A 25,953-nucleotide genomic window follows, 5' to 3' on the forward strand; every position below is an offset into this window, starting at 1 on the left:
TATAATACACACAACAATACTTTGAAGTAGGAAATTCTTTGAACCAATGTACCAACCAACTAAACCACTCCACCAATCGGCAAATGTTTGTACTACACTTAACTCCACCCTGTCTAGTAAATGAAGTACCCTCCTTTGCAGACTATTTAAATAAAGTATTTACTGTATTACCCGTACGCTATATACGGCAATACGTCCTTCATCTAGCGTGCGTTGTTATAGGTTTGAAAATTGTGCATGTGCATTGCAACCTTTTTCACAGTTCCTTCCGGTCGCCATTTTGTGAATGAAGTAACGAGTTTGTTTTGCTCTTATAAGAATAAGTACATTTTTTTTCTTTTCTGCCCTTCATAAATTGAATCGGGTTTTTATTGCACTGTCTTTGTGCGTATTAAAGTTGTAACAGTAAATATGTCAGAAGAGCAAACTGGAGGAGAAAATGCAGTACAGAATGAGCAACAAACCGATGAACAGGTGATGATGGCGGCATCAGAAACAACAGCAACGGACTCTGAAGATTCCAAAGTCGACCCTGGCAAAGCGGAGGAAGATGAGGGGTTAGATTAACATTTCAGTACAGAATATTGTCATAGCTATAACTATAGTAGCAGAGTCTACTCTTACGTGGCTTGTAACTCCGTGCAAGGGCGATGATTTTTTTCTTTTCTTTTTTTGGAAGATATAAGAGTTGATTGTATTATGAGTTTTAATGCAACGCTTGTAGTCCATTGATGGCTATGAGCAGACTGCTGTAGTGCTAATGGTCCCCCCGCTGCATCCTTGAATCAAGCATTCCATGTGTGGTATCAAACAAAGGAGTGTGCTCCACAATTTGCTAGCCGGTCAATTAGGTTATTGGGGTATTGTATTATGTGTAGGATTGGTTATTGTATTATGTCTAGGAGGCTTGCCATTTAAAGCTGGTGCTGTGGTAGCCTACATTAGGGTATACTGGAAGTTATACGATTATCATTTATAATATAATCTACTACTAGATCCAAGTCAGAACTGCCATAGCGTTTGATTTATGTAGATTTAAAATATTCTTCTTACGCTTTGTATGAAGTTTTAGTCTGTGCTGTTGTGCGTTTAATTTGTGATCAGTTTTTGGACATCAAAATGCTCTTAAGACTCGTGATAGATCTGTCTAAGCGGTTCGGTGATAGTTCAAATAATACGTAGTTTCTAGCTGCACGTAGGGTGTCTTTCCATGTATTAATTTGTTTATTTTTTTGGGAGGGGGGCGTGTAGGGAAACCATTCAGGAACTTTCTTATAAAAAATTACACTTGCACTAGTAGTTGACCAAAGTTTGCTTAGATTTATTACTGTTCTTCTCAAGCGTGTTTATAACCCAGCTGTGTCATAACTCACTTTTTGACATTGAGGAAAAATATCCATGTGGTTACAAGCTGGTCTCCGTCGTCTTCCGTAGAGAAGCTGTTGACAGCGTGCACAATCAGGAAGCTTACGTTTAAACTTGAAGCTTGTTAAGTCTCCGGCTTCTGGTTTCAACGTAGTATAGTGACAGTAATGCGGACCGTAACTGATGACGTAATATATGGGGATAGATGACTGATGGGCAGTTTTAATTTAAAGCCTTGGATTAAAATGAGGTACTTAAATGTGTGCAACAGCAAGCCTTGCCCGTTGCCAGTGTCCTACTACAGCACACCTACGCAGCGATTGTTTTACGTGTAACCCAAAACTGTGGCAGTATCACAGTATATATGAAAAGCCCACTTACATGGTGGTATCTGTAGTTTTTAGGATCATAGGAGGTTACTATGTTGGCCCTTATAAGCCTGGCTAAGAGTTTAGCCCATGTTCTGCCACAAATCGGCACCCGATGCCCCTGGTCAGCAGGGGCACGGGTGGGATCCCAGGGGGTATATTTTCTGTTTCCCATCCAGTTTTATTTTAGCCAAAAAGCGTTACTTGTGGAACATACTGCTTATAAACATCAGAATAGTTTAAATATCTGGTTAATGTTTGACGTTTTGTTACCGTTTGTTGCTAGTAAACAGTGTTTCTTTAATATAAAAAAAAATTTGGCTTAAGGGCGGTGCCCCGAGGTGCATTATAACAGTGGTTGCCTTGCTTTTGTTAAGCTCTTGGTTAAGTGTACCCAGTAGTGTTAGCTGTTCCGGTGATGTCATCCTGAGCTTGCCTGCTGCTGTGTTTATAGAGGTGCCTACACCTGTTAGAACTATACTGTGGTCGATATTGCTTGTTGCCAGCTGCTCATACAAACCACTTTACTAAACCTAGAGGCAGCAGAGTGCTTTTTAAAAAAAAAACTTTTCCAGCAGCAGCTACAAATTGCGAATTGGATCAGAAGCATCAAACAGAGCAACAGCTGTCCTATCAAACTTATGCCCCATTTATTTCCCCTTAGATAAGCTCCAAATCTTATCTAATGTTTTTGTAGATGGTTATACACCACAGCCTCTGCTGCAGCCATAACCTGTCAACTTGAAGGCCTAAAACTGTACATAATGTTAGTTAAAAAAAATGTACTACTATGGTATCAACCAAAACCTGTCTGTGCTCAGACTAGCATAGTAATTCCTTCACTTGTTCATTTAAGTACTTGAGCTTATGGTTATATCATAACTGTGGTGATCTGAATGTCAAACACACCCAACTATAATTTAGGAGAAAATCGCCAAACTATAATTCGGGAGAAAATTGTGTGTTTAGTTATACCAGCTGCCAAAAGCCAGAGTAATTCTGCTCAAACTGAATAGGCGCTTGCTAAGCACCCTAGATCAAAAGCCAGAGTAATTCTGCTCAAACTGAATAGGCGCTTGCTAAGCACCCTAGATCAAAAGCCAGAGTAATTCTGCTCAAACTGAATAGGCGCTTGCTAAGCACCCTAGATCAAAAGCCGGAGTAATTCTGCTCAAACTGAATAGGCGCTTGCTAAGCACCCTAGATCAGAGAACATCACTGTTCACTATATAAGAAACTTCATTATGATTTTGGTGAAGATAGAAAGTAACAGTTTTAAGTTTCTCAGGCCAAACGTTCACTTTGCCAGTAGCCTGTCATTAAGGTAATAGACTCCATCTCCATGTCAAGCAGAGTACCTCATTATCCCTTTGTAACTGCAACCTGGATAACTGGATGGGAAATAGAAAATACACTCCTGGGATTCCACCTGTGTCCCTGCTGGGCAGGGCCTCTGGGTGCTGACTTGTGTAACCTCCTATGATCTATAAAGGACTAGTGATCTCGGAACACAGCCAGACAGACTCTCATGTCTTTCACTGTCCACACAAAGGCAGTTCAGACTGTGTCCATTACTGGGCTAAAGTATGTGGGAGTCCTTTCTGCTTTACATCTGTTAACAGCTTTTGTGAGTTCTTCTCTAAACTTGAATCCTGCTTGTGCAAAGATTCTATATGAATGAATATTAAACAAGTACTATCGTGGTCCTCCAATACTAACTGATCACATTGCTTAACATTCCTACTAACAATGGTATTTGGCTCTGTTTACTGTCCTCATTTGTCGTCTTTTCAGATCTCTTCTAAACTACAGCATGTCCTTTACTACTTTCTGCTGTCCTCGCAGTTTACTTCCATCTGAAGTACTCGAGCAAAAGTTACCTTCTGGCATTTGTCAGAGTTCTCCCTTTCTGTGCTCAAATCTGTATTTTTAATGTAAATGTGTTCTTTATGTTTATTCGTATTGCAAATTGGCAAATGTAAGCATTGTTTTAATGTTGTGTTTTCTTGCAACATTTAAGGGACATTTTTTTTTATATATTTTGTGGTATGTTTGCACCACTACAAGCTTGTTTAAGTGGTAGTGTACTGCTTTTTGCAAGCATGACTTCACTGGAAGTATCAAGGTGATGCTGGGTTACATGTCTTCTGGTTAACCAAGGTGGGGGATATTGGTGGTGTCTCTAAATGTCAGTGATTTTAACCCACTTGTTGCAAGCACAGTGATATCCCTGAAACAGCAGATCTTTTCCATATGACTTTTTACTCCTTATGGCTATTCCTCAGTATGTATTTTGATACATGGTATACTGTACATGTCTGTGGAATAGTAGTGTACAGGAAGGTGACTCTTAGCCAGTGCTGTTGCCTCTCAAAAAAAAAACTTGGAGAAGTGTTGTGGATACTTGTACTTTAATCCATATGCCTTTCCTTGGCCAGATTGAGGTTTGCTTTTTATATTTTTTATTAATATGTGGTGGTTTGCTGTATAGTGATGAAATGTGATTGTGCAATGTTGAGCATGGCTGTGAATATTAATTACAAGACCTGTCTTGATATGCTTTTATTACTCCTGACAACTAGACCGTGTTTCGGATGCACACTGTATGTGCTGGTAGTCCAGAGTCTGTGATCAGGTGCACTAGTATTAATGAACTACAAAATAATCTTTTTGTATGGGTTTCTAAAAATGCATTGGGGTGGCTTAATCTTTTCACTGAGCTTAATTTTGTAATAGGATTTATCAGAATAGTGCAACCTGCTGTTTTGTGCAATGTTTAGTCTGTTGCACCTACAAATTCGCATTAACTTGGGTCCCACTTTTAGTTGCGGTAGGTCTTATGATTAGCCACTTTTGTTACTGAATTTAAGTTGTTCCTGCCAATGATTAGCGGGCCGGAGTTCCGCTGTGGCGACCCCTAACTGGGAAAAGCCGAAAGACGCAACAACTGAATTTAAGTTGTTCCATTTCCTTGACTGACTTTTAAAATTAAAAATTCTCAAGGAAATTGAGGTCAGATTCAGTATTTGTCAGATTTTGGTTTCAGACCAAGTTTTTATCCATAACTGTTTGTATTGCATGGGTATGAATTTTTGTTTTTTATTCCAGTTGAAAGGTAGTGACGTACGCCTCCTCATTTACTTTGAAATATGTTTTTATGAAAGTGGTGTGTGCATTTTTGGAGCAGGAGCATCATAAAATATTTACATTCATAAATATTTTATTTTATTTGCAGTTTGCTGTTTTATATATTTATAAATATAAAATATATATATGTAAAGGCAAATATATTTATAAAATGTAAAGATTTTATGCTGTAGTATTTTTGCCATCTGTAAGTTCTGAATTTTTATTTGCCATTTTAGGCTGTTTTGGATTTGGGTGAATCAGGAAGCCTAAGCTTGGTCATAACTTTCTAACATTAGAAAAGTAATGGGAGGTATGTTTTGAATATGACTTTGATACAACTTATGTAAGTCTTAGTCCACTTTTATAGTGCAGTGAAAAGTGTGTCTAGGAAGTTGCTTCTCACATCTCATTGTCACTTTTTTGCTGTTCAAATCAACATGTGGGATAAAAAAACATCTTTTTGACATAACCCAAATTGTATATATGTACTTGCATCTAGCTTGGAAAATGGAACTGCTGATTGTGGGAGTCAGCAACAAAGTTTGTGTGTCATTCTAGACATCTGGTTAAGAATGGTGGCCGTGTTTTCTGCACAATGAGTGCAGTATGAGAAACTGGGGCACCCTACCATAGGAATACTGCCCCCCCCCCAAGCACACCTGTCATCGAGACACCATCCATAGAAAGTGCACTCACGTTTTTGATATGACCCCATGTTTTTGTCTGAAGTAAAACGCACAGAAGTATGGTAAACTTCTGCAAGAGTGGGTAATTGTAGTCGATGGGGAAAGTAGAACTAAGACCATTTGTCATTCTGTTTCTAACAGTATTTAATATGTGGCAAAATTTGAAGAGTAGAAGTTGATTTAATTCTTGGTTGCAGTGCAAGGTGTCACTTTACTTGATATTTACTGAAAACATGTGTATGCTTGTGCAGAATCTACAAACTAGCTTTTTGGTTGAGTTATTTCATCCTCTGTCACTTTGCCCATTCTCTGTTCTATGTGAGAGAATATTACACCAGTATTAAATGGGGGTGAAGAACTGTTGTGGGCAGCAGCAGCCATGCAAGTTGTCATGAGGGTTGCCAGTGTCCTCCCAGACATCAGGTAGTGGAGTGATTATTTCTTATCCCCCTCCTTAGAGTTGGGGAACTACCCACATCTTCCCCATGCAGTAGCTTGACAATTGAAAACTTTCCCCCAGGATGTTATTGGTAACACTGTCACTTTTCTGAGGTGCTGTGGCAGTTTGCCGTTGCTGCACCCTTCCCAGAGGTTCATGCATATCCTGTCCTGCCACTATTGTTAAGCACCTAAGATGCTAGTCAAAGTCTAGTCATTTTTGAGCTGTAGACAGGGCTTTGTCCTTCTAAGTCACTGGCACTGTGACAAACTGTTTCCCCTGTGCCCTTTATAGGCGTATTATTCCCCCCACGCTCACCACAACTGCTTAGCCGGAAAGTTTCTGAGCATTCTGCTGTTTTCAAGTCTGCTCTTCCTGCTGTATGGTACACTGCATTGTCTTAATGAATAACTTTAAGATGATGTCACAATCCAGCTTCAAAGTAGGCTGATGAATAAGTATTGGGGAATTTATTTGCTGTTTGTTGACCAGGTAATCAGGCTGGTGTGTTAACTAAAATTGTGTCTTTTTTTTACTTCTGTGATCCAGCTTGTGTGCTGCTGAGTCTGTAAGGCTTCATTCTTGGCTGGTTTGCCTTTTATGGCTATGTCAAATCTGTGTCCATGCGGGCTTTAACAGGCGCTTAAAGATTATGTGCACACTGATGGTCACATTAGTTTATCTGTTTTTAAATTACTTTTTCCCCAGTGGCTAGTTTTGCTTTTTGTCATTTAACATTCTCATTTTTCTTATGTTCCTGAAAGTGCACTCAACAGCTTTAATGTGTTCCTCCCTCATTGAATCTTCTGTAAGAAGTTCTGTTTATCTTTTGACATGCTGACATCACATTGGGGGTCAGAATAATCCATAACTTCCTCAGCAATAGGGAGAAAGACATTTTTGAAAGAGGCTTTTCATTGTTAAGCAGTTTTGTTTGTTTTTTTTTGTATTACGTTTTACATGCGAATTAAACATTTATTACGTGTCTGTTCAAACACCCAAGTAGCCGTGTTTTTTTACGTGTAAAGAAATGTGAGTGCTGCTTCAGTTACATGGCTATTAAAATCCAACATGTGCATCACAAAATCTATACCTCTCAGATTCCCCTGGTTTTGTCTTAATGTCACAAATTCACTTCTATAGCTGCCATGGCTTTTGCAGAATGTCCCTGATTAACTCTAACTCTCCTTCCCTTGGAAAATTTTTTGACAAGATTGGGATAAGTTGCTGAGGATTACAGTGGGCCATGACTTGAAACTGCGTGTTGATGCAAAATCTAGTGTTCTGATGATAAATTGGTATACAACATTAGCTCATGTGCAGCATCGTTGTGATGTTTAATTACAAAAATGGTTATTGCACCCTGTGCACTAGTCTGGTTAAGTTACGGTCAACTGATTGAAAAGGGCAAGTTTCAGATGGGGGTGTGATGCAGCTAGTGTGGCTGTGTTCATAGGTTCATAGATTAGTACTAAGCGAACTGCCCTTGTGAGCCATTTTAAGCCTAGCCAATTATCCCTTGTGAGATTCAAACCCTGCACCTTGTGTTTGTAAGGCAAACACCTTAACCATTAGGCCACCCTCCCAACCCCTTAGGCCACCTAGGAGGGGAAAGTGCCTCTTGTGGGGGTGCTTTTATAGTATTGAGAGAGGTGTATCCATATGAATGGGAAATAAGGTCATCTTTAACTGCTGGCAGTATAAACCTGTACTCATTGAAGTGTTGGGGACTTTTAATAAACCAGTAATACAGAATAGTAGAATGTGGGAGAGGCACTCTGATCAGGCAAGGATTCAGTGCAGTGAACCTGACTTGAGCATTGAAACAGTTGGTGGAAATGGTGGAGATGAGGGAATTAATCCAATGGGGTGTTTAGACTTGGGTTCTGGGTAAACTGATTTGGGCAGTCTTATTAGTGCATGCTACTATGTGCTGGGGCCCATTGGCACAATTATATACAGTGAGTGGATTTAGAGAGGCTCCTAGCAAGAACTGGTGTGAATTGGAGTTCAACTGTGAGCACATCCTTGCTTGTACAGTTAGTGAACTCCAGTCAGCAGTGTCTCTCTGCAGCCAGGCTGTGAAGAGGAACTTCAGCAAATGATAGGTTACTGGAGTGCAATAGTGAAGGCTTATGGGATGAAACTGGGCACAGGTGAGGGCCTTGGTTGCAGTTGGGGAAATCAAAGATGAATAATAGGAAAGTGGTGGAGCAGGTTTACAGCTTCAAGTACTGGGAGATGTGGTGGGAGGGCAAGTTTTAAGATGTGCGAAGGCTAGAATTGGAGGTGCTGTAACCAGTTGGCTGAAAATTTTGTAGTAGTGTGCGACACAAGAATGCTATAGAAGCAGAAAAACAGGCGCATAAAACTGATGCAGTCAGTGCTTTTGTATGGCCCAGAAACCCAGGCTGTGAATTTGGAGTAGGTGTGGAACATTCTTGAGATGGATAGTGGGGAAGCATACTGCTTTCTTCCATATGTGAGCCCCATTTGCTGGACTGCTTGGACACGTATGTAGAGTTTAAAAAAAAAAAGTGAAGGGGGTGTTCGTCTTATACTTAGTGTCAAAATGAGAGTGGCATTTAATATGGCTTGTTTTGTGCTGGATTTGAGGTTGTCATAAGCTTGCAGTGCTTATTTGGTAGACCTATTGAGAGGCTTCCAGAAATAGCTAGTTGCCTGTAGCAGAAAAATATACCTAATAATTTTGTTTGTTCAAACATTTGGTTGATATGTACTAGTTAAATCTGTTGTGTCCGTTTTGTGGGAAAATGGCACCAATTGCACTGGACATAATGTGTGCACTTGCTCAGTATATTTCTAAGCTGTCACTGGTTGGAACATTGAGAAGAGACAGAGTGGTAATGAAATTTCATGATGGTCCTCATTAAAAAAAAGAATACTGAATTTCATGGTTAAATAGATATGAAAGCACTTTTTTGGTTATGTAAGTTTAACCATGGATGGCTTTGGTCACAAGAAGATCTCATGACAAAAGCATAGCAGCTACAGTAAAATTATGTAGTACACTCGTCTAAATAACTTGAGAACAGGATAGAGCAAAGTTTGCGTTTTGAGGTGGGAAAGAGCTTGAGGTGCACATGCTGGTATTTCTGGATATCTGATTTCAAGTGGTACTAGGAAGCACTGACAGATACTGCTGAGCTGCATTCCTGGATTACCCAACATAAGCTTTGCGTTCTTGCTGTAACAAACTTGGCTTAAACCCATTATAAACATCTCAGAAGTTGTACCTCCTGGCTATAATATTATCTGTAATGACTTAATAAAACAGGAAAGGGGGGTGGTATTGCCATACCTACCACATTTCCCCTTGCAGCAAACCAGCATCAAAATTCAGTTCAGCAGAGTTTTTTTTTTTTTTTTTGCTTTCCTCAAAATAAACATTCCTCCTGGTGACAATATAGTTGTACTGGAAGATATGCTACTTTGGATATCCGTAATATTTCAACAAGAAAAAATACTAGTAGGTGATGTGAATGTCAGTTGGTTGGATGTAAACTCTAGCTCCCTTACATCTAGTATGAACTTGTAGTTTCACACAACTAATAGCCCAACACATTATAGCAAGACATCAAATTCCTATTAGACTGGATCGTAGTATCAGATCCTAGCAAATGCTCCACCACAGGTACAACGTCAGACACTCTGACATACCTCTCAAGTGTACCTCATTACGAGGAACGTACCTCATTTGGGGTCTTAAAGTTCATGCTCCTCAAAGTTCCTCAGTGTTTCCACATTGAAAGGCTCACATTCAGTGTTAGGAATTTTTTTTAAGTGAAATCCATGGTAAATAGAAATGAATCTTATTAATTCATTAAAAGATCTTTATCAGTAAAGCCAGCATAGTTTAACCTTCCTATGGCCTTCCTAGTTGAAGTTGTTAATAAGCCATTAGTATGTGTTCCACATTTTACCCATTTGTTCCACATTTTGAGGGGTAGTGTTCCTCATTTTGGAGATGGAATGTTGAGAGCTATGCTCTCTGATAATCTCCCAAGCTGTATGAATGGATATCTTGCACATCCAGTTAAACAGCATATTTATAAAGTAATATGCAGCCTTTCTAAGTTTAATCTAGAAGTGTTCATTACTACACTATCTTCTATTTACTGGAACATCCTAAAAAAGCTTCCCCTTATACAATGCTGTAAATTAATCCAATACAACTTTAAGCATCTTAAATAGCCTTGCATCACCTAGAAGGAAGTGACTAAAAACAAATAATGCAAATTGACTATCCAGAAATGGTAGAATGTTCATGTAGGACAGATAAGTGTGGGAAGAAGGGTAAAAAACAAAATCTATATATATATATATATATATATATATATATATATATATATATATATATATATGTATGTAATTAAGACTGCCACAACACTGCACTCAGAACACACGGAGATTCTAGCTAGCAATGGAAGTACAACACAGAAAATACTCCTCAGGCAATGACAAATAGTTAAGATGGACTGGCTCAACAACCCCCACCTGAAACTAGCTTCTGAGCTACCCTAAGAAACAAAGTGCAGACAACAACAAAGGACAGAAACAATACAGCAACTATATAAATACAGCACAGTGAAAAGTAAGTTGCAAAAAGTGTACTTATCAGTTTGGATTTTAAGATGGGGAAAAGGTTCCAACTCTTCTCAGTCAGGAGAATTTAGTTCTGTTATATCATCTCTGTACAAATTCACAGAAATGCAGTGCTCTGAATACTTGGTGGACACTGGGAGAACAGGGTTTGATGAGGGTTTGTCCACAAAAACCCTAAATGTAAAATAACTGGCCCTGAAGCACAAGTACCAAAACTAAGATGCATAGAATAGCAGACAAACTAACGAGCAGTAATAAGTCAGAATAATAGCACTTGAACACTTAAGAGCTATCAGAACAGCAAAGTAAGGTAATAAAGATGGTAGAAGACAGTTACAGTAAGAGTAGCTGAATAAAGTAATTTTTTAGTGGAAAGGGCTAGAATACAGCACAGTTGAGAGAGACTTACAGGGGTTGTCCTTCCCAAATGCTCTTTACACTGTGGATAGAGCTGAAGAGATGGGACTGGTAGGAGTGTCTAAAATCAAAATATGATCTCACTGTACTCAAGTTGAGTGAGCAAATTAGATTAACCCAGGAGTGGTGTTCAAAACGCAAGTTTACAGGAGGGGCGGGCAATTCCTAAGCCAACAAGATAAATACCACAACAAGAACAGGGAGGGGGGTGGAAAATTTCAGAGACACCATAATATTCAATGAAACGAACAGAAACGCTGCAGTACTACCTGTAACAGTTAAGTTTATACTTAGTTTTGCTTGTAATACAGTTGATTGCAGTTAGATAACAGTCAGCCAAATAGCTCCGATATTGAGTAGAAAAAACTGCCCAAACAGCCAATAAATGTGTTTCTGGGCCAGAAACAACTCCTGTTGTGGTAGATGGGCTACCTAGTGCTTACCACTGTGCTTGGCTGGAAAGGCCACAGAAGTACCTCAGAGGATCCTAGGCATTAAAAACATGTCCTATGTGGATAGACTCAAAAGACTCTGGCTATTCTCTGTCTCATATCGCCATCGCCTACTTAGAGGCTATCTTTGCTTGTAGCTGCGGTGGTGCAGCGATTAGTGTTGTCGCCTCACAGCAAAAGGTTCTCCCATTTGATTCTCAGCTGGAGCGCCTTCTGTGTGGAGTCTGCATGTCGTCCCCGCAGTCAAGTGACGTTAGACAGGTAGGTGTGAGCGTGAATGGGCGTGCCTTCATTGAAGGTTGGGCGTCGGGCTGGCAACTGGGCACTGTAAAATCCACTGTCAATCATGAGCGGACTGGAGTTCCACTGTGGCGACCCCTAACTGGGAAAAGCCGAAAGAGCGGCAATCTTTGCTTGACTTGCAAAGCCATGTCTGACCCAGCTCTGTTAGAAATGCTACATCTAATACCAATCTCTCCACACCACACGCTCCAGAGACCTCCTCATTACCGCTGTCAACAGAACATGATGGAGGGACCGATTCCTCACCCAGAGACTGGCCATGTTCTGGAATAGACTTTCCATACATGTCAAGCAGAGCACCTCGCTGTCCCTCAAAGAGAAATCTTGAGTGGATGGGTAATAGAAAGTTCACCCTGGGGATCACCCCAGTGGCTTTACTTGATAGAGGCACTGGGAGCCGACGTCTGGCGGCATGATGCCAGGGCACTTCTGTGGGCTGGGCTAGGCTTATAAAGGCTCCAGGGCCATTAGCCTAGTACACACCTATGAACTGTTAACAACTGTCAGAGTAATACTAAACACAACTCTCTCAAAATTTTAGACATCCTGGCCAAAAATAGTCAAAATCCCTCTCCTGATAACTTGCCAGTATAGTTGAACTTTCTTTTGTATATTGGGTACTTTTCCGTTATCGGGGCAACAGGTATAATGAGCAGTTGCAATGTTAATACGTGGGTGTAATGATCCTTAAAGTAATGTAAAAAGTTTTTATTTAAATTAAAAGCATATCTGTCAGTATTGAATTGGCGGCTGTATTTTTGTGTGTGTGGTCATGGGGCATCCTTTTACTGCCATAATCATTACAGCAGACACTTTTGACTGAAGCGAAAACTTCAGGTTTTCTGTTGCTGATCATATGTGATTCAAACTGGGTGCCATTTCGTTGCATAGCTGTGAAATGTTATGACATTTTCTCTCACTCAACTACGTGTGGGATTTTTATTTCGGGCTGGGGACCCAGGTTGATAGTAGTCTGTCATTCGACACCCATGTAGCTAAAGTAGTTAGGAAGACCTTCTACATTGCCCACCTTATCATGAAGGGATTCTCATCTAGATCAAGGGAGGTCATAGTCTCCCTTTACTCATCACTCATCAGACCAATGATTGAGTACAATGCCCCATTCGGGATGTATCTGACCCGACACTTGCAGCAGCTGGAGAGGCCACAAAAGTTCCTCACCAAAAGGATAAAGGGTCTCAAAAATCTGTCCTATGCTGCCCGACTGAAATAACTCCAGCTCTATTCAGTCGCTTACCGCTTGCTCAGAGGTGACCTTTGCCTAACATACAAGGCCATGTCAAACCCAGATTTGATGAATATGCTTCACCTCAAAAATCTAGATCCATCAGAGCCACAAGGCGGAGACTTAAACCTCGACACGGCTATTAATAGGACGTGCTGGAGGGATAGATTCATCACCCAAAGACTCCCTATGCTGTGGAACAAAATCCCGGTACATGTGAGGCAGAGCACCTCGCTGGCCTTGTTCAAGAGAAATCTTGACCAATGGATGGGAGATCGCAGATATACCCCAGGGATTACCTCAGTGTCACTGCTTGACAGAGGCACAGCAAAATAATGGGTATAGTTCCCCATACTAAAGGGGTGGCGTAAGCCACAAAACGATGGGCTAGGCTTGTAAATGCCCTCGGGCAGATAGCCTAGTATGAACCTATGAACCTATCTGTCATATTTCTTAAGAGTCTTACTGCAAATGTATTACAATAAGGAGTATGACGCTTTCCGGTATGTGGAGACATGGCTGTAAAACATACAGGACTGAAGAGAGTTCCATTTGTGCAGTGTAGGCGGAATATTCAGAATTCTACATACCGGTCATAAGTTGTGAAAGTCTAGATTTTCGTGGAACTTCCTGATTTCTGCTTCATAACGTTTGGTGTACTTGTCATAAAATGTTTGTCTTTGTGTCAGATCAGTGAGCGTTTAACTTGGAAAATCAATGTAACGTGTGAATGTCTTACTTTACACTGTTTACAAAATGCATGCTAATGAAAAATCTGTGATCAGCTTACTTAGTTTATAAGAACCATATTTTACATTTGTTTCTATGTGTGGGCTTTTTGCCTCTCGTTATTTACGGTTTTGTCCAGATGTGTGGAGGTAAGAGATTGAGAGGTACAGCTCCTGTATGACTGTTTTGCGGTGAACACATTGGTGTGGCAGTTGACCTTTGATGAGTGACAAGAAACAGAGCAGCTGCAGTTTAAAATCTGGAAACTTTCTTTTTTGAGGGCATTGGGGTGGGTTTTTGCAATTAACAGAAACCAGAGTGGTGTATACATCAGCACCAGCAGTGTGATCATTGCGATCACGTGCTAACATTGCAACTGCTCATTACACCAGTTGCCTCTAACGGAAAAGTACCATATTTTATAGATGGTATAGCAAATCTAACCAAAGATTCCTCAACATCTAATCCCAGCCCTGTACAGCAGCTACATATCAGCACATCCACTGTCTCCTTCAGATCTTTACCCGCATCTTCTATAAAGCTACTATTGAGCTTGAACAGTGTTCTTCAGCTGATGACCTTCTAAAAGACTACCTAAAAGTATCAGCCAATAGCAGTACCTATCTTGTCTCGATCCTTATAAACGGGTTGGTTCAGGAATCACTGCCTGGAAAATGTCACACATTATCCCTTGCACAGCAGAGGAAATTCAACAGACAATTTACTGGATTGTTATAGATCTAATTTCCCCTCGCCAAAATACTTTTAAAAATTTGTATTCGAGAACAGTTGCGGGACTCTCCAGCAGGAAGAATTCCTATCCCCTACACAACATGGCTTCCATCCTTACCATAGTACTAGCACTACCTTCTAACCTGCATAGATACTGTCAGTAAAGCTAGAAATGACTGCAAATCAGTATCTTCCTTTTTTCTAGACTAGTCTAAAGCCTTTGACGCAGTATGTCACAGCAAACTTCTACTTCAGATGTCCTCACTAGTTGTCTTCCAGTCTACCCTTCCGTGGTTCAAAACCTACCTGCCCAGTAGATACCGATCAGTAGAATGACACTCTGTGCGCTGTCCTTAACTCAGTCACCACTGGTATACCACAAAGCTGTATCCTTGGTCTTCTACCCTTTTTAACATTTTCACCAGCAGCCACACAGTAGGCCACCCTAATTCAATACATAGAGGTTTCTACACTCATTTGCACATATGACCTGGTACACCTCCAAAAATTACTCTAAGCTTTTAACAGCCACTGAAACATGACTTGATAACTCAAACTCATTTTCAACCCAAAAAAGACCAAACTAGTTTTTTTTTTTTTTTCTCCCATATCTCCCCCCTGTCTATAATGCAACCATTGAAGTTACTTCTCATAGCAAATTATTAGGGGTGATACTGTATGATGATGCATTCAACCTGTATATACAAAGTTGCATAAAGAAAAACACCTCAAAAAATAGGGATGCTTGACGTTGTAACAAATTTGCTAAATATTTGCAATAAATACCCCGTTCAGAACCCACCATTGTATAGGACTTGAGTCTCCAAATTGGTTAGAATTGCCTCCTCAACCAAGATATACATAACATCTTAACTACAGAGTTATCCAGCATCCGTCTGCCTGTCCAGCACTAGAAACAATTCTGCATTAACTATGTTCTCGGTCTGTCATTGTGATCCAGTGAACAAAAGCTCCTGTACAAACCTGTCATATTTTCTGAGCATTATCTGTATGTGTCCAACCAAGGCTGCTAAGGGCTGGAACTCCTTACCTATATCCATCAGGTCAGTACCCTCCCTTCCATCTTTCAGAACCACTCTGAAAAGACTTCCTGGTCAAAGTCTGGCTCTGTCCTGGTGAAGACTAGGATAAACTACATCCCTAGATGTGAAATAGTTTTCATTCCTTATTAACTCCTTACTCTCCCTTCACTTCCTTACTTCTGTTAAATTCTCTTTTCTGACTTTCTCTGTAAATATACCATAAGCTTTTTTCTGACTTTCTCTGTAAATATACCATAAGCTTGTTTTTCCCTTCCTTCATATTGCAGTTTGTTTGTATTAGACTAATTTATCTTTAATTTCTATACCAGCTGTCTAAAATTTCTCTGTTAAATGATTGTCGTATAACTTGTAGCGATTCTTAACTGTATTATGCCTAATTTATTATAATTATTTAAACTGCAGATGTTTTTATTTTTGAAGCTTGGAAAATTATTATTGCTAAAATGTTTTGTAGTAATTTGGAGCTTTTTCTCCCTGGGCCTCTGCTGAAAATTGGCTTTTACTCGGTCATACTTTCCTGGTTATCAGATGTCAATAAATATGTATTAGAGACTGTTACTGGGAACAGTGTAGTTTTGGGTCTACATAAAGCATCATCATTTTAGATTATTTTCAGTGGCGAGTTCTTAAATTTCTGTATGTAATTTGTACTGTTCAGCATATCTCAACATGTAGTTTAGTCTATTTCCTCCAAAGGGACTCTGGTCCGTTTAGTCCCACTGTGAATGTGGCCTGTCTTCATAGGCGACCAGAGGTATTGACTTTACTGGGGGAGATTTGACTGTAGCACCAGGGAAATTTCCCTACTCTTTAGCTTTTGAGTTTCATTACTTGTACTGAGAAGGTTTTGCCTGAATTTGATTTTGTATAGATATGTAGATTCAGTCCAGCTTTTCCAGTTTATATTGTTGGGCATGTTAAGGCCATGTTCTAAGATTCATGGACTGCGTGTTTGAGAAGCAGACTGCAGGTTATTGCTTTATGGAAGTCACAGAAGGTCAGTGGACAGGGGTGTATGCCAGTAAGTCAATAACATGCGTCAAGGTCAGAAGTCAGCTGGAAAGTTGGTGATGCCCTGCTTGTTTGCATTTTCCTTGTATTAGTGATAAACTAGAAAGAATGGAATGCCAATGTCATAGTGCTGAATGGGAAATGAAGTCAAAAGTGCTGTTCAGCGCTGAGTGGGAAGAGAATGGTGAGGGAGCGGGCAAAGTGATAAAATGCTGTGGAGGTTTATAGGAAGGAGGAGGGGTGGGAAAAGGGATATTATGTAGCAGTGTGCAATTAGATCACTGCATTCTAAGTGGATTTTCTTTCTCAGTGTGTGATTTTTCTCTCTGCTCCTAAAGTCCCAAACCCAAGTCCCACACAATTTGAGACTCAACACTTTTAATACCATGCATGTTTCTTTTCTTTTTTTTTTTTTTTTTTCTCTCCTCTCCCTCACCATGCAAGGGGGCACCCTTTTGCAGCTCCTGGTGTATTTTCGGGAGAGTTGCCCATATTTTCCTTGTTTTCTCTCTCCTGTAATTACAGTAAAAGTTAGGATGCACCAATCTTGGACTTGCATTTCTTTCAGTTGTACTTATTTCACCACAGTTTCAGGGGTTGCACTGTATAGCTGCAAACATGCAGTATGAGCCAGTTGTGCACACTCCCCACCTAAGTTCTCATACAAATGAAAGTATGATTACGCAGTTTTCCTTTGTGATATTTGCACACCTTGTTGGGGCTGAATGAAGTTTCTTTTCCAAAAAAAGTCTCTTGGAGCTTGCATCATTTTGCTTATTGTCTCTGAATGTTCATTTAATACATTAACATCTGTTCTGTAGATATCTTGCTGTGTTTTTAATCCTTCTCGATGCTGCAGTGGCTGTTTTGGCTACATGGAGCTGGTTAGCTTTACAAAGCTCTGTCTCCCTTCTAAAAATTCAATCGACTGCTAATTTCTCAGCTGAAAGGGGAGCAGGGCCAACAGTCAACAGAAATGTACTTGCCTTGAGAAGAAGCAGTTGTGAGTTTCCACAGAAACTGCACTCTACTGAAAAGCATCATTTCTGGCAGGTAAGCCCACTCTGACAAAACCTCCCATGCACAAAACATTATCCTTTTTAAGAAAAAAGCTGTTTTATTTAGTGATTTTAAGTGGTATTTCCCCTTTAAGAAACTCTATTTTTTTCCTCCATATCAGAAGTTTCCTGTTGCGGTTTGTCTGTATCTAAGGGCTGGTTTAGGGCTGATTTTGGGGGGGGGGGCTTTTTTATTTTCTGAGTATTGCTTATCTAAACAGGTGTTTTGAGAGTAAAAAAAATAAAAATGCTACGTATACAAGAATTAATGGATTATTGAGGAAAAATCCAGTAACGCAGTATAAAATAACGCAACGGAATAAGACTGTCAAAGGAGACATAAAAATGTGAAGTTTAATAAAGATGCCAGCGGCAAGCGCTTTTACCTCAGCTTCATCAGACCATGAATTCATCAATTAAATGTGTGTGTGTGTGTGTGTGTGTGTGTGTGTGTGTGTGTGTGTGTGTGTATGTATATATATGTATGTGTGTGTGTGTGTGTGTGTGTATATATATATATATATATATATATATATATATATATATATATATATATATATATATATATATATATATACATATATATGTATGTGTGTGTATATATATATATATATATATATATATATATATATATATATATATATATATATATATATATAATGTGTGTGTGTGTATATATATGTGTGTGTGTGTGTGTGTGTATGTATGTGTGTATGTATATATATATATATATATATATATATATATATATATATATATATATAGTTATTCACTTAGTCCTAGCCCATCAAAAAAAAAAAAACTGTTAGATGAAACCTAATATAACATGCTTCAACAGGGCATTATTCAGGTAATGTATACTGTTATAACGTATAATCTGTCAGAGCATGGTAGTACAAGTGAACTTTGAGACCTAACTTAAGAGGGGTCGATCTAAGAAATATTACTAAAACTGCAGCGGTAAAATGGATAATTAGGCTAAGGGCTGATCAAGGTAAAGGATTGAATGAGAAGGCTTCTTTAAAACCTGTTTTAAAAGGAAGGAATCCTAAGGAAATTATTGACTAATTTTATGTTTTATATTAATATATGATGTGAAGTTGTTCAATCTCGCCTTCATTTTGACTGATGGGTTCAGAGCCTGTCCTGTGCTCTGAGTCTGCCAAATTGCAAAGCTTGAGATCTGTAACAGCTTGAGGCTGAAAATCGTATCCCACAATGCACCCCTGCCTTCCCTAGATCTAGTTCGCTGCTGCAACAGATCATGCGTTTCTCTACAGCTCAGGCCGTTTGAGAGATCAGTTTTGTCTTTTTCTTAGAAAGTATAACTTTATCAGAGTGTTTAGAGTTTTTTGAGAGTTTGATAGTTTAGGCTATCCTTTTTTGGGGTTCTGCTGTTCTAAGTAGTTTAATGACATAAGAACTTGTGTTTTCGTTTTTTCTGGGCGTTTGGCCCTGTTGGTTCTTCCTCATAGCCGGTAGGCTTATTTTCCCTATCCCTTAAGCAGAGTTAGACTTTTCATCACCTCTTTTTTTGTAGCCGGTTAGACTCTTGAGTTGTTTTAGTTAGCCAGTTAGACTGTTTTCCTTTATCTGTAGCTCAGCCGAGTTGGGCTTTCCTAAGTTGTATTTGTAGCTGGTTTGGCTTATATGGTGTCTTATTGGTAACCTTTCTTTTGTTGTTGGTATTCTTTCATTGCTGTGATTTTACAGTGTTTGAAAAGACCAAGTCAGGGTATAAGAAGTGCTCTAAGTGCAATCAGAAGATGTCCATAACTGATGGCCACACCACATGTCTACTGTTTAGGAGAAGTGCATCTCCAAAAGGGTTGTTCCATCTGCCACGGATTTAGTGCTAGGGTCTTGGCCGAAAGGAAAAGGAACTTGGTTGGGCGTGGGTTGATTAATTTAATTTTAGTTTGCTTTCCATTCAGACTTGGATACTGCTCCAGGGAAACTACCTTCGTCTTCAGCTTCCTCGTCTGCGAGTTCAGATCTGAAGGGCTCTTCAACTCAGAAAGCCTCCAAGAAGGTTCCTGTATCGCCTCCACTGTCCTAGGAACTGACTGTACAGGTTGTGGGTAGGAGCCAGTCCCCAGTCTTGAGACCGGTATCTCCTACATTGAGATCCCAGATTCTGGGTTCACCGGCTCAGTCTGTAGCTTCCTCTCGGGCTTCCAGACTTTCTGATTTGGATGTAGATCATGTAGTACGGATACTATTACGATAACTAAAATTCTGTCTGCTTTGACTCGGGCAACTTTGGAGCCAGAAGAGGCCGTTCAGTCGTTTGTGGAACTGTTTGGTTCCGACATTCCTTTGGACTTGTCTGCAGCGGAATCTGGGAGCCGGCACACTCCTGTCTGTTCCGGGGAGGGTTGTCGAACTGATGAGTCAGTTCTGACTCTTACCTTTGGGGCTTTGGCGCAGATGATTTCAGCTCCTACCTCTGGCTTGGAGCTGGCTGTTTTTGTGCGGGAGGAGTCTTTGGTGGCTTTGGACCCAGGTGCTTCCTCGCATAGGAGCTGTGGTGCCCTTGATGCCATAAGGAGGGGTTTTGTCCCCCAGTACAGCCACTACTTCTGAAATGGCCACCTCCTCCTAAAAAGTGTAGGAATCTTCAGTCACTGCAGACCCACCATAAGCGTAGAGACTCAGCCTCAGGAAGCACCATTGGGGGAACCCTGCTCTTCCGAGACCTCTCCAGATGTTCCCACTGTGGAGGTCCCTCGGAAGAGGGTTATGTAAGAGGAGGCATTTAGATTCCCCTCGGGAATCCATCATGTCTGACACTGGTTTGGAGGAATCGGAAGGGTCCCCAAAGGATATCTCCTTTGTGGATATCCTGGAGATCCTTAAGCAGAGGGGTGACCGGCAGCCCATTTAACCCTACTGAGGACTAGTCGGTGCTCCTGAACGCATTTGGGTCTTGACCTTCCATCTCTTGGGTTTCTGCACCCTTCGATGAGTTGATGGATCTTTTGTCTCTAAGGGCGTGGGAGTCACCAGATTCTATGGAGTCTGTCCCGAGGCGGCCCAATAAGTAAGTTTCAGCTCCTCATGCCAAGTCTGTCTTATCCATAACCATACCTGTTGATGCCATGCTGGTTGCAGCAGCCACTAAGAAAGATGTCTGAGACCTCTACGTCAGTTCATCCTCCAAACAGGGAATCTAGGATCGTGGACAGATACAAGCAAGCGCATGTTCAGTTTTACGACCTTTGCTCTTCGGTCCTTGAACTATCTAACCCATTTCACAAGGCTTCAGAGAGATCTCCTGAAATAGCTAGGAGATGCTCACAAGGATGCAGTAGCCGATTCAGTGGCAGGCAGAGTGGCATCTCAGTTTGCTACCCTCAGTTCTATCTTTGACTCTTCCATGCGCCTCTCATCTTATGCAGCCGATGGGACGAATAGGGCAGCAGGTACAGGAATTGCTTTATGGAGCCAGTCTTTTTCTGGCTATACTGCTCAGACAAGCTCCTTGTGGTTCTGCAGAGAGGTCCTAGCAGCAGGGAACTCAGAAAAGCGACTACTTTCTGGATTTAAGTATCTTTGCTTTTTTTTCACTTGGAATAGCTTCTGTAGCTTACCCTGAACTAGATTGAACTGTTTTTTAACGGTTTGCTGCATTATTTTAAAATCTGCACTTAAAGTTGCATTTTAGTCAAATTTGATCGAAAGTTTGTTTGTTTGTTTAATTTAACTGTGGAGGCTGCCCACTAAAGTGTGCTAGCCTGTGTAACTAATTTATCACTGTTTCTGCTTTTTCTGTGTGTTTCTACCAAAAAAACAAAAAAAAAATCCTTGTTTTCCCACTTCTCCTCGACTAGTTTAGAGCAGTTTACAGGCACTGCTGTATTCTGGGCTGTGGTGTAGCTCCTGTGTTGTCCGTTACCTTACTTGGATAGAAGGAAGCTTCTTTGCTCACCAGTGGGAGTGGGGAGCCTTGAGCAGCCTACCTGTCCCCTGTAGGAAGTAACCTCAGCACAAGAAGCTGTAGTAATTGGTTGTTTTGGACCATTTCTAGCTCTTTTGTAGTTCACTGTTTAAAATCCGCATTTGCACGGCTTTGTGCGGTTGTGCGCATAGCCGGTTAAACTTTTTCTGGCTCCACCAAGTCTGCTATTCAAATTTTCCCTTAAGGAAGCTCTACTCTTAGTATAATCAGACTACTCACTATATTATAAGCCTAGCACTTGTTCTCAATACTTCTCTACTAAGTAAGCACTCTCGTACTAAGTAAAGCACTACATCTACTTACCACCCCTGTGAATATCCACTTCCCCTAAAGGTACAGCACCCCCTTATACTGTTCTAGCATGTCGAGTGGTAGATTACTGGCATCGTATCCAATTCAGCTGGTCAATCTGGGTATCTTGAGACAATGCTACAATTGTCTCATGTACACAGACAACCCTCTCCTCCTCCCAACAAACACAAATACATGTGAGAGATGCAACTATATAGCCAAACTGGAGGTTGAACACACTCAACTCAGGGCCGGCATGACCAGACAGGAGGAGATGGCAACCGCACACACAACAATCCCAGTCCCACATAGACCTACCACAACTGCAAACCAAACACACAAAACACAAAGACATACTCGGAGGCTCTAATAAAAAAACTTACCAAAACAGAGGCTTCCAAAGCAGACATCCAAAAATCCACCACCTTAAAACAAAACACATGCAACACGTACTTCAATAAATCAGTGTGTCAACCAAACACCTTGCCTGATAATAGGTGACTCTGTAGTCAGACACACTGATGTCCCGCTGACCAGGCTGAACAAGGAGAAGGTGACTGAGCTGTCTATCGGGAGCTAGGATCCGCCACATAACACACACTCAAGTCACTCCAAAGCAAGTACAAATATGACTCCGTCATTGTCCATGCTGGTGTGAATGACCTGAGATGTACCTCCCTGGACTACATGAAAAGAGACATAGAGGAGCTCTCAGATTATGTAGCCCAGGCTGGTATGACCCTGAGCAGCATCTTGCCCTCACCAAGAATGATACCACAATACAAAGACAAGATGATCAGCTTTAACAATTTGCTCAAGTACTGGTGTCATTCTAAGGGGATCCAATGTCTGTCTGCCTGGGATGACATGTTGGACAAGCCACGCTGCTTCGCAAGGGATGGCTTACACCTGTCACCACTGGGCTTCCGGATATTGGCTAAGGCTCTTGCCACCCCCATAGTGCCTTTTTTAGGCAAGGCTCAAAAGACAAACCCACCTCCTTAGAAAACAAAAATGGAAAAAAAAAAGGGTAATGCTGCTCAATGCCAGAAGGCTAAATCTCAAGATGCAGGCACTTGATGCACTCCTCAGCATGGAGAACATCGACGTCTGTGCAGTAACTGAAACCTGGTTCAAGGCTCCTGAGAGCACCCCAGCGCTACCAGGCTATACCTCGTATCGTGCTTTTCGGCCCCAAAACCCGGGCCAAACCAAAAAGGGAGGGGGAGTGTCCATATTCATCAAGGACACCCACACCTCCAGGTTAGTAGCAACACATGAAGCATCAGAGACCATACAGGTGCAACTAACCATAGGCAAAACTGCTATCCAAGTGGTAGCATGTTACAGACCACCCTCCCAATCTCAAGAACCCCACGCAGCCTTCCTGAAGACATTGAAGGATATGAATATATCACAAAATACCATCATACTGGGAGACTTCAACTACCCAAACATAGATTGAGTACATTATTCTAGCCCTAATACCCTAGCACAAAGGTTCCTGGAATTCATAAATTCAAATGCACTGGAACAACTAGTCACCTCTCCCACTAGGGGAGATAATATACTAGACCTGATCATCACAAACATGGGGACAAAATGCTCCACACTGGAAGTATACCCCTCACTAGTGAGATCTGACCACAAACTAATCACCCTGGATATACATATCCCACCTCCACCCCCAGCACAAAAGACCACAGTGAAAAATTTCTCAAAAGCAGACTTCACTCTTCTTAAGACTGAGATGGTATCCTTTAAGCCCACTGTGCCAGTGGATACCACATCCCACAATGCCGAATCCTTCACAAATGCTTTCTATGGACATCTCCAAGAATGCATGGATCATGCAATCCCAAACAAATCCAAGTCCCTCTCCACCAAAGGTAAGCATCCTGTCTGGTGGACCTCAGCCATAAACAAATTGTATAACAAAAGAAGGAAGCTACTGCACGTCCGAGCAAAATCCCGTGAAGGGAAGACATCTCTGATCAACATTAGCAGAAAACTACGTTCTCTCATAAAAACATCCAAGGCCAACTTTGAGAGAAAAATCGCTAAGGACACTAAAGATAACCACAAAGCCTTCTTCAGCTATGTTAGAAACCTGGGCGGAAACCCTCAGATATGCTCAGAGTTGGTTCACAACAACAAAAAATACACTGAACCCACAGATATTGCCAACATTCTGGCTGACAGATTCAGTGCAAATTTCTCCCCTCCTTCACCCCCAAAAGAAGAAATACTTATCCCAGCTGAATGTAATCTCCCTGTCATCTCAGATGTCCAAGTGAGAACCGCCCTAAACAAAGCAAAAAACACAGCATCAATGGGACTTGACGGTATCCCGTGTGACGTGAACTCCAAGAGGAGCTAAACCCACACATAAAAATGCTATTTAACCTTAGCCTTACTTGTACCTGAACACTGGTGTACAGCAACAGTGGTCCCACTCCACAAGGGGGGGGTGCCTCTACAGACCCTGGAAAATACCGCCCCATAAGCTTAACCAGCCTGGTCTGCAAAGCTATGGAAAGAATCATTATGGAACTCACAAACTGAGACATAGGAGACCTACAAACACTTGACCCCCACCCAGTTCGGCTTTGTAAAGGGCAGATCCTGCCTTTTAAACCTGGTTGACTTTTTCAAAACAGTCACTAGAGCCATTGATGAGGGCAAAGCAGTCCATACAGCATACCTGGACTTGGCTAAGGCCTTCGACACAATACCCCACTCGGGCATCATAGCTAAGCTCAACAGCTTAAAAGTAAACCCTTATGTCACTAGATGGGTTGCAAACTGGCTAAAGGACAGAACCCATAAAGTTAAAATCGCTGGAGCAATGTCAGACTCAAAGCCAGTCACAAGTGGTGTCCCACAGGGATCTGTCCTGGGACCCCTCTTGTTCGGCATTTATTTCTCAGATGTTAAAGCAAACTTGGGAGGACTGTGGCTGACAAAGTTCGCAGATGACTGCAAACTAGGTGCCATAGTCGATACACCAGCAGAGAGAGACATCCTACAAAAAGGCCTCACAGAAACGGACAGCTGGTGCCGGAGTCACGGCCTTAAACTAAATGCCAAAAAATGTATAGTCATCTCCTTTGGGAAAAACAAAGTACCCACAAATTATCACATAGACAGCAACCCACTGAGTACAGAAAAAGTAATCTGAGACCTAGGGACCCAAGTCGACAGCGACCTTTCATTTGACACCCACGTTGCCAAAGTGGTTAGAAAAACATTCTACCTTGCACACCTCATCATGAAGGGATTTACATCCAGATCCAAGGATGTCATTGTACCCCTATATTCCTCCCTCATCAGACCCATGATTGAGTACAATGCCCCATTTAGTATGTACCTCACCCGGCATTTGCAACAGCTGGAGAGACCACAAAAGTACCTCACCAAGAGGATCAAGGGTCTCCAGTATATGTCTTATTCTGCCAGACTAAAGAAACTTCAGCTCTATTCAGTAGCATACCGCCTGCTCAGAGGTGATCTCTGCCTGACGTACAAGGCCATGTCCAATCAGGATCTGATGGACATGCTCCACCTCAAAAAATCCAAATCCATCAGGACCACGAGAGCTAAAGACTTAAACCTCGGCACAAATATGAATAGGACATGCTGGAGGGATAGATTCGTAACCCAGAGGCTTCCCATGCTTTGGAACAAGATCCCAGTTTGTATTAGGCAGAGCCCCTCACGGACTCTCTTCAAGAGAAATCTTGAGTGGATGGGAGATCGTAAGTTTACCCCAGGGTTTACATCTGTGTCACTGCTAGACAGGGGCACAGTAAACTAATTCTATTATATAAGGGGACCTTCATTGTATCACTACTAGACAGAGGCACAGTATTGTAAATTTATTCTGTACATTTTTTGTACCATTTCATGGGGTGGCAAAAGCCACATCACTATGGCTAGGCTGACAAATGCCCCAGGGCAGATAGCCTAGTACTATACTATGAAACTACTATACTATGAAACGGAGACATTCCTGGGTGCGGTTATGTTCCTTTGCGGAACCTTTCAAGTAGTTATTTGTGAATGCCCCTTTTGAT

At 41.2% G+C, this 25,953-nt stretch overlaps 1 protein-coding gene across 5 annotated transcripts in view; it reads left to right on the forward strand.

Moving 5' to 3' along the window:
- The first annotated feature begins 242 nt into the window (after nucleotides 1-242).
- Nucleotides 243-25,953, forward strand: part of HNRNPD (heterogeneous nuclear ribonucleoprotein D) — a 608,599-nt gene continuing 582,888 nt past the window's right edge. For 4 of the 5 annotated variants that reach the window (XM_044061182.1, XM_044061186.1, XM_044061184.1 and 1 more), the window contains exon 1: nucleotides 243-557. In XM_044061182.1, the coding sequence (XP_043917117.1) occupies nucleotides 412-557 (146 nt within the window). In that variant the 5' untranslated portion in view covers nucleotides 243-411. The remainder of the gene's footprint in view (nucleotides 558-25,953) is intronic. The other variant, XM_044061185.1, reaches the window with a different exon arrangement.

The sequence above is a fragment of the Protopterus annectens genome, chromosome 2.part0, assembly GCF_019279795.1.
Source record: "Protopterus annectens isolate FY-2018-M chromosome 2.part0, PAN1.0, whole genome shotgun sequence".
NCBI lineage: Eukaryota > Metazoa > Chordata > Ceratodontiformes > Protopteridae > Protopterus > Protopterus annectens.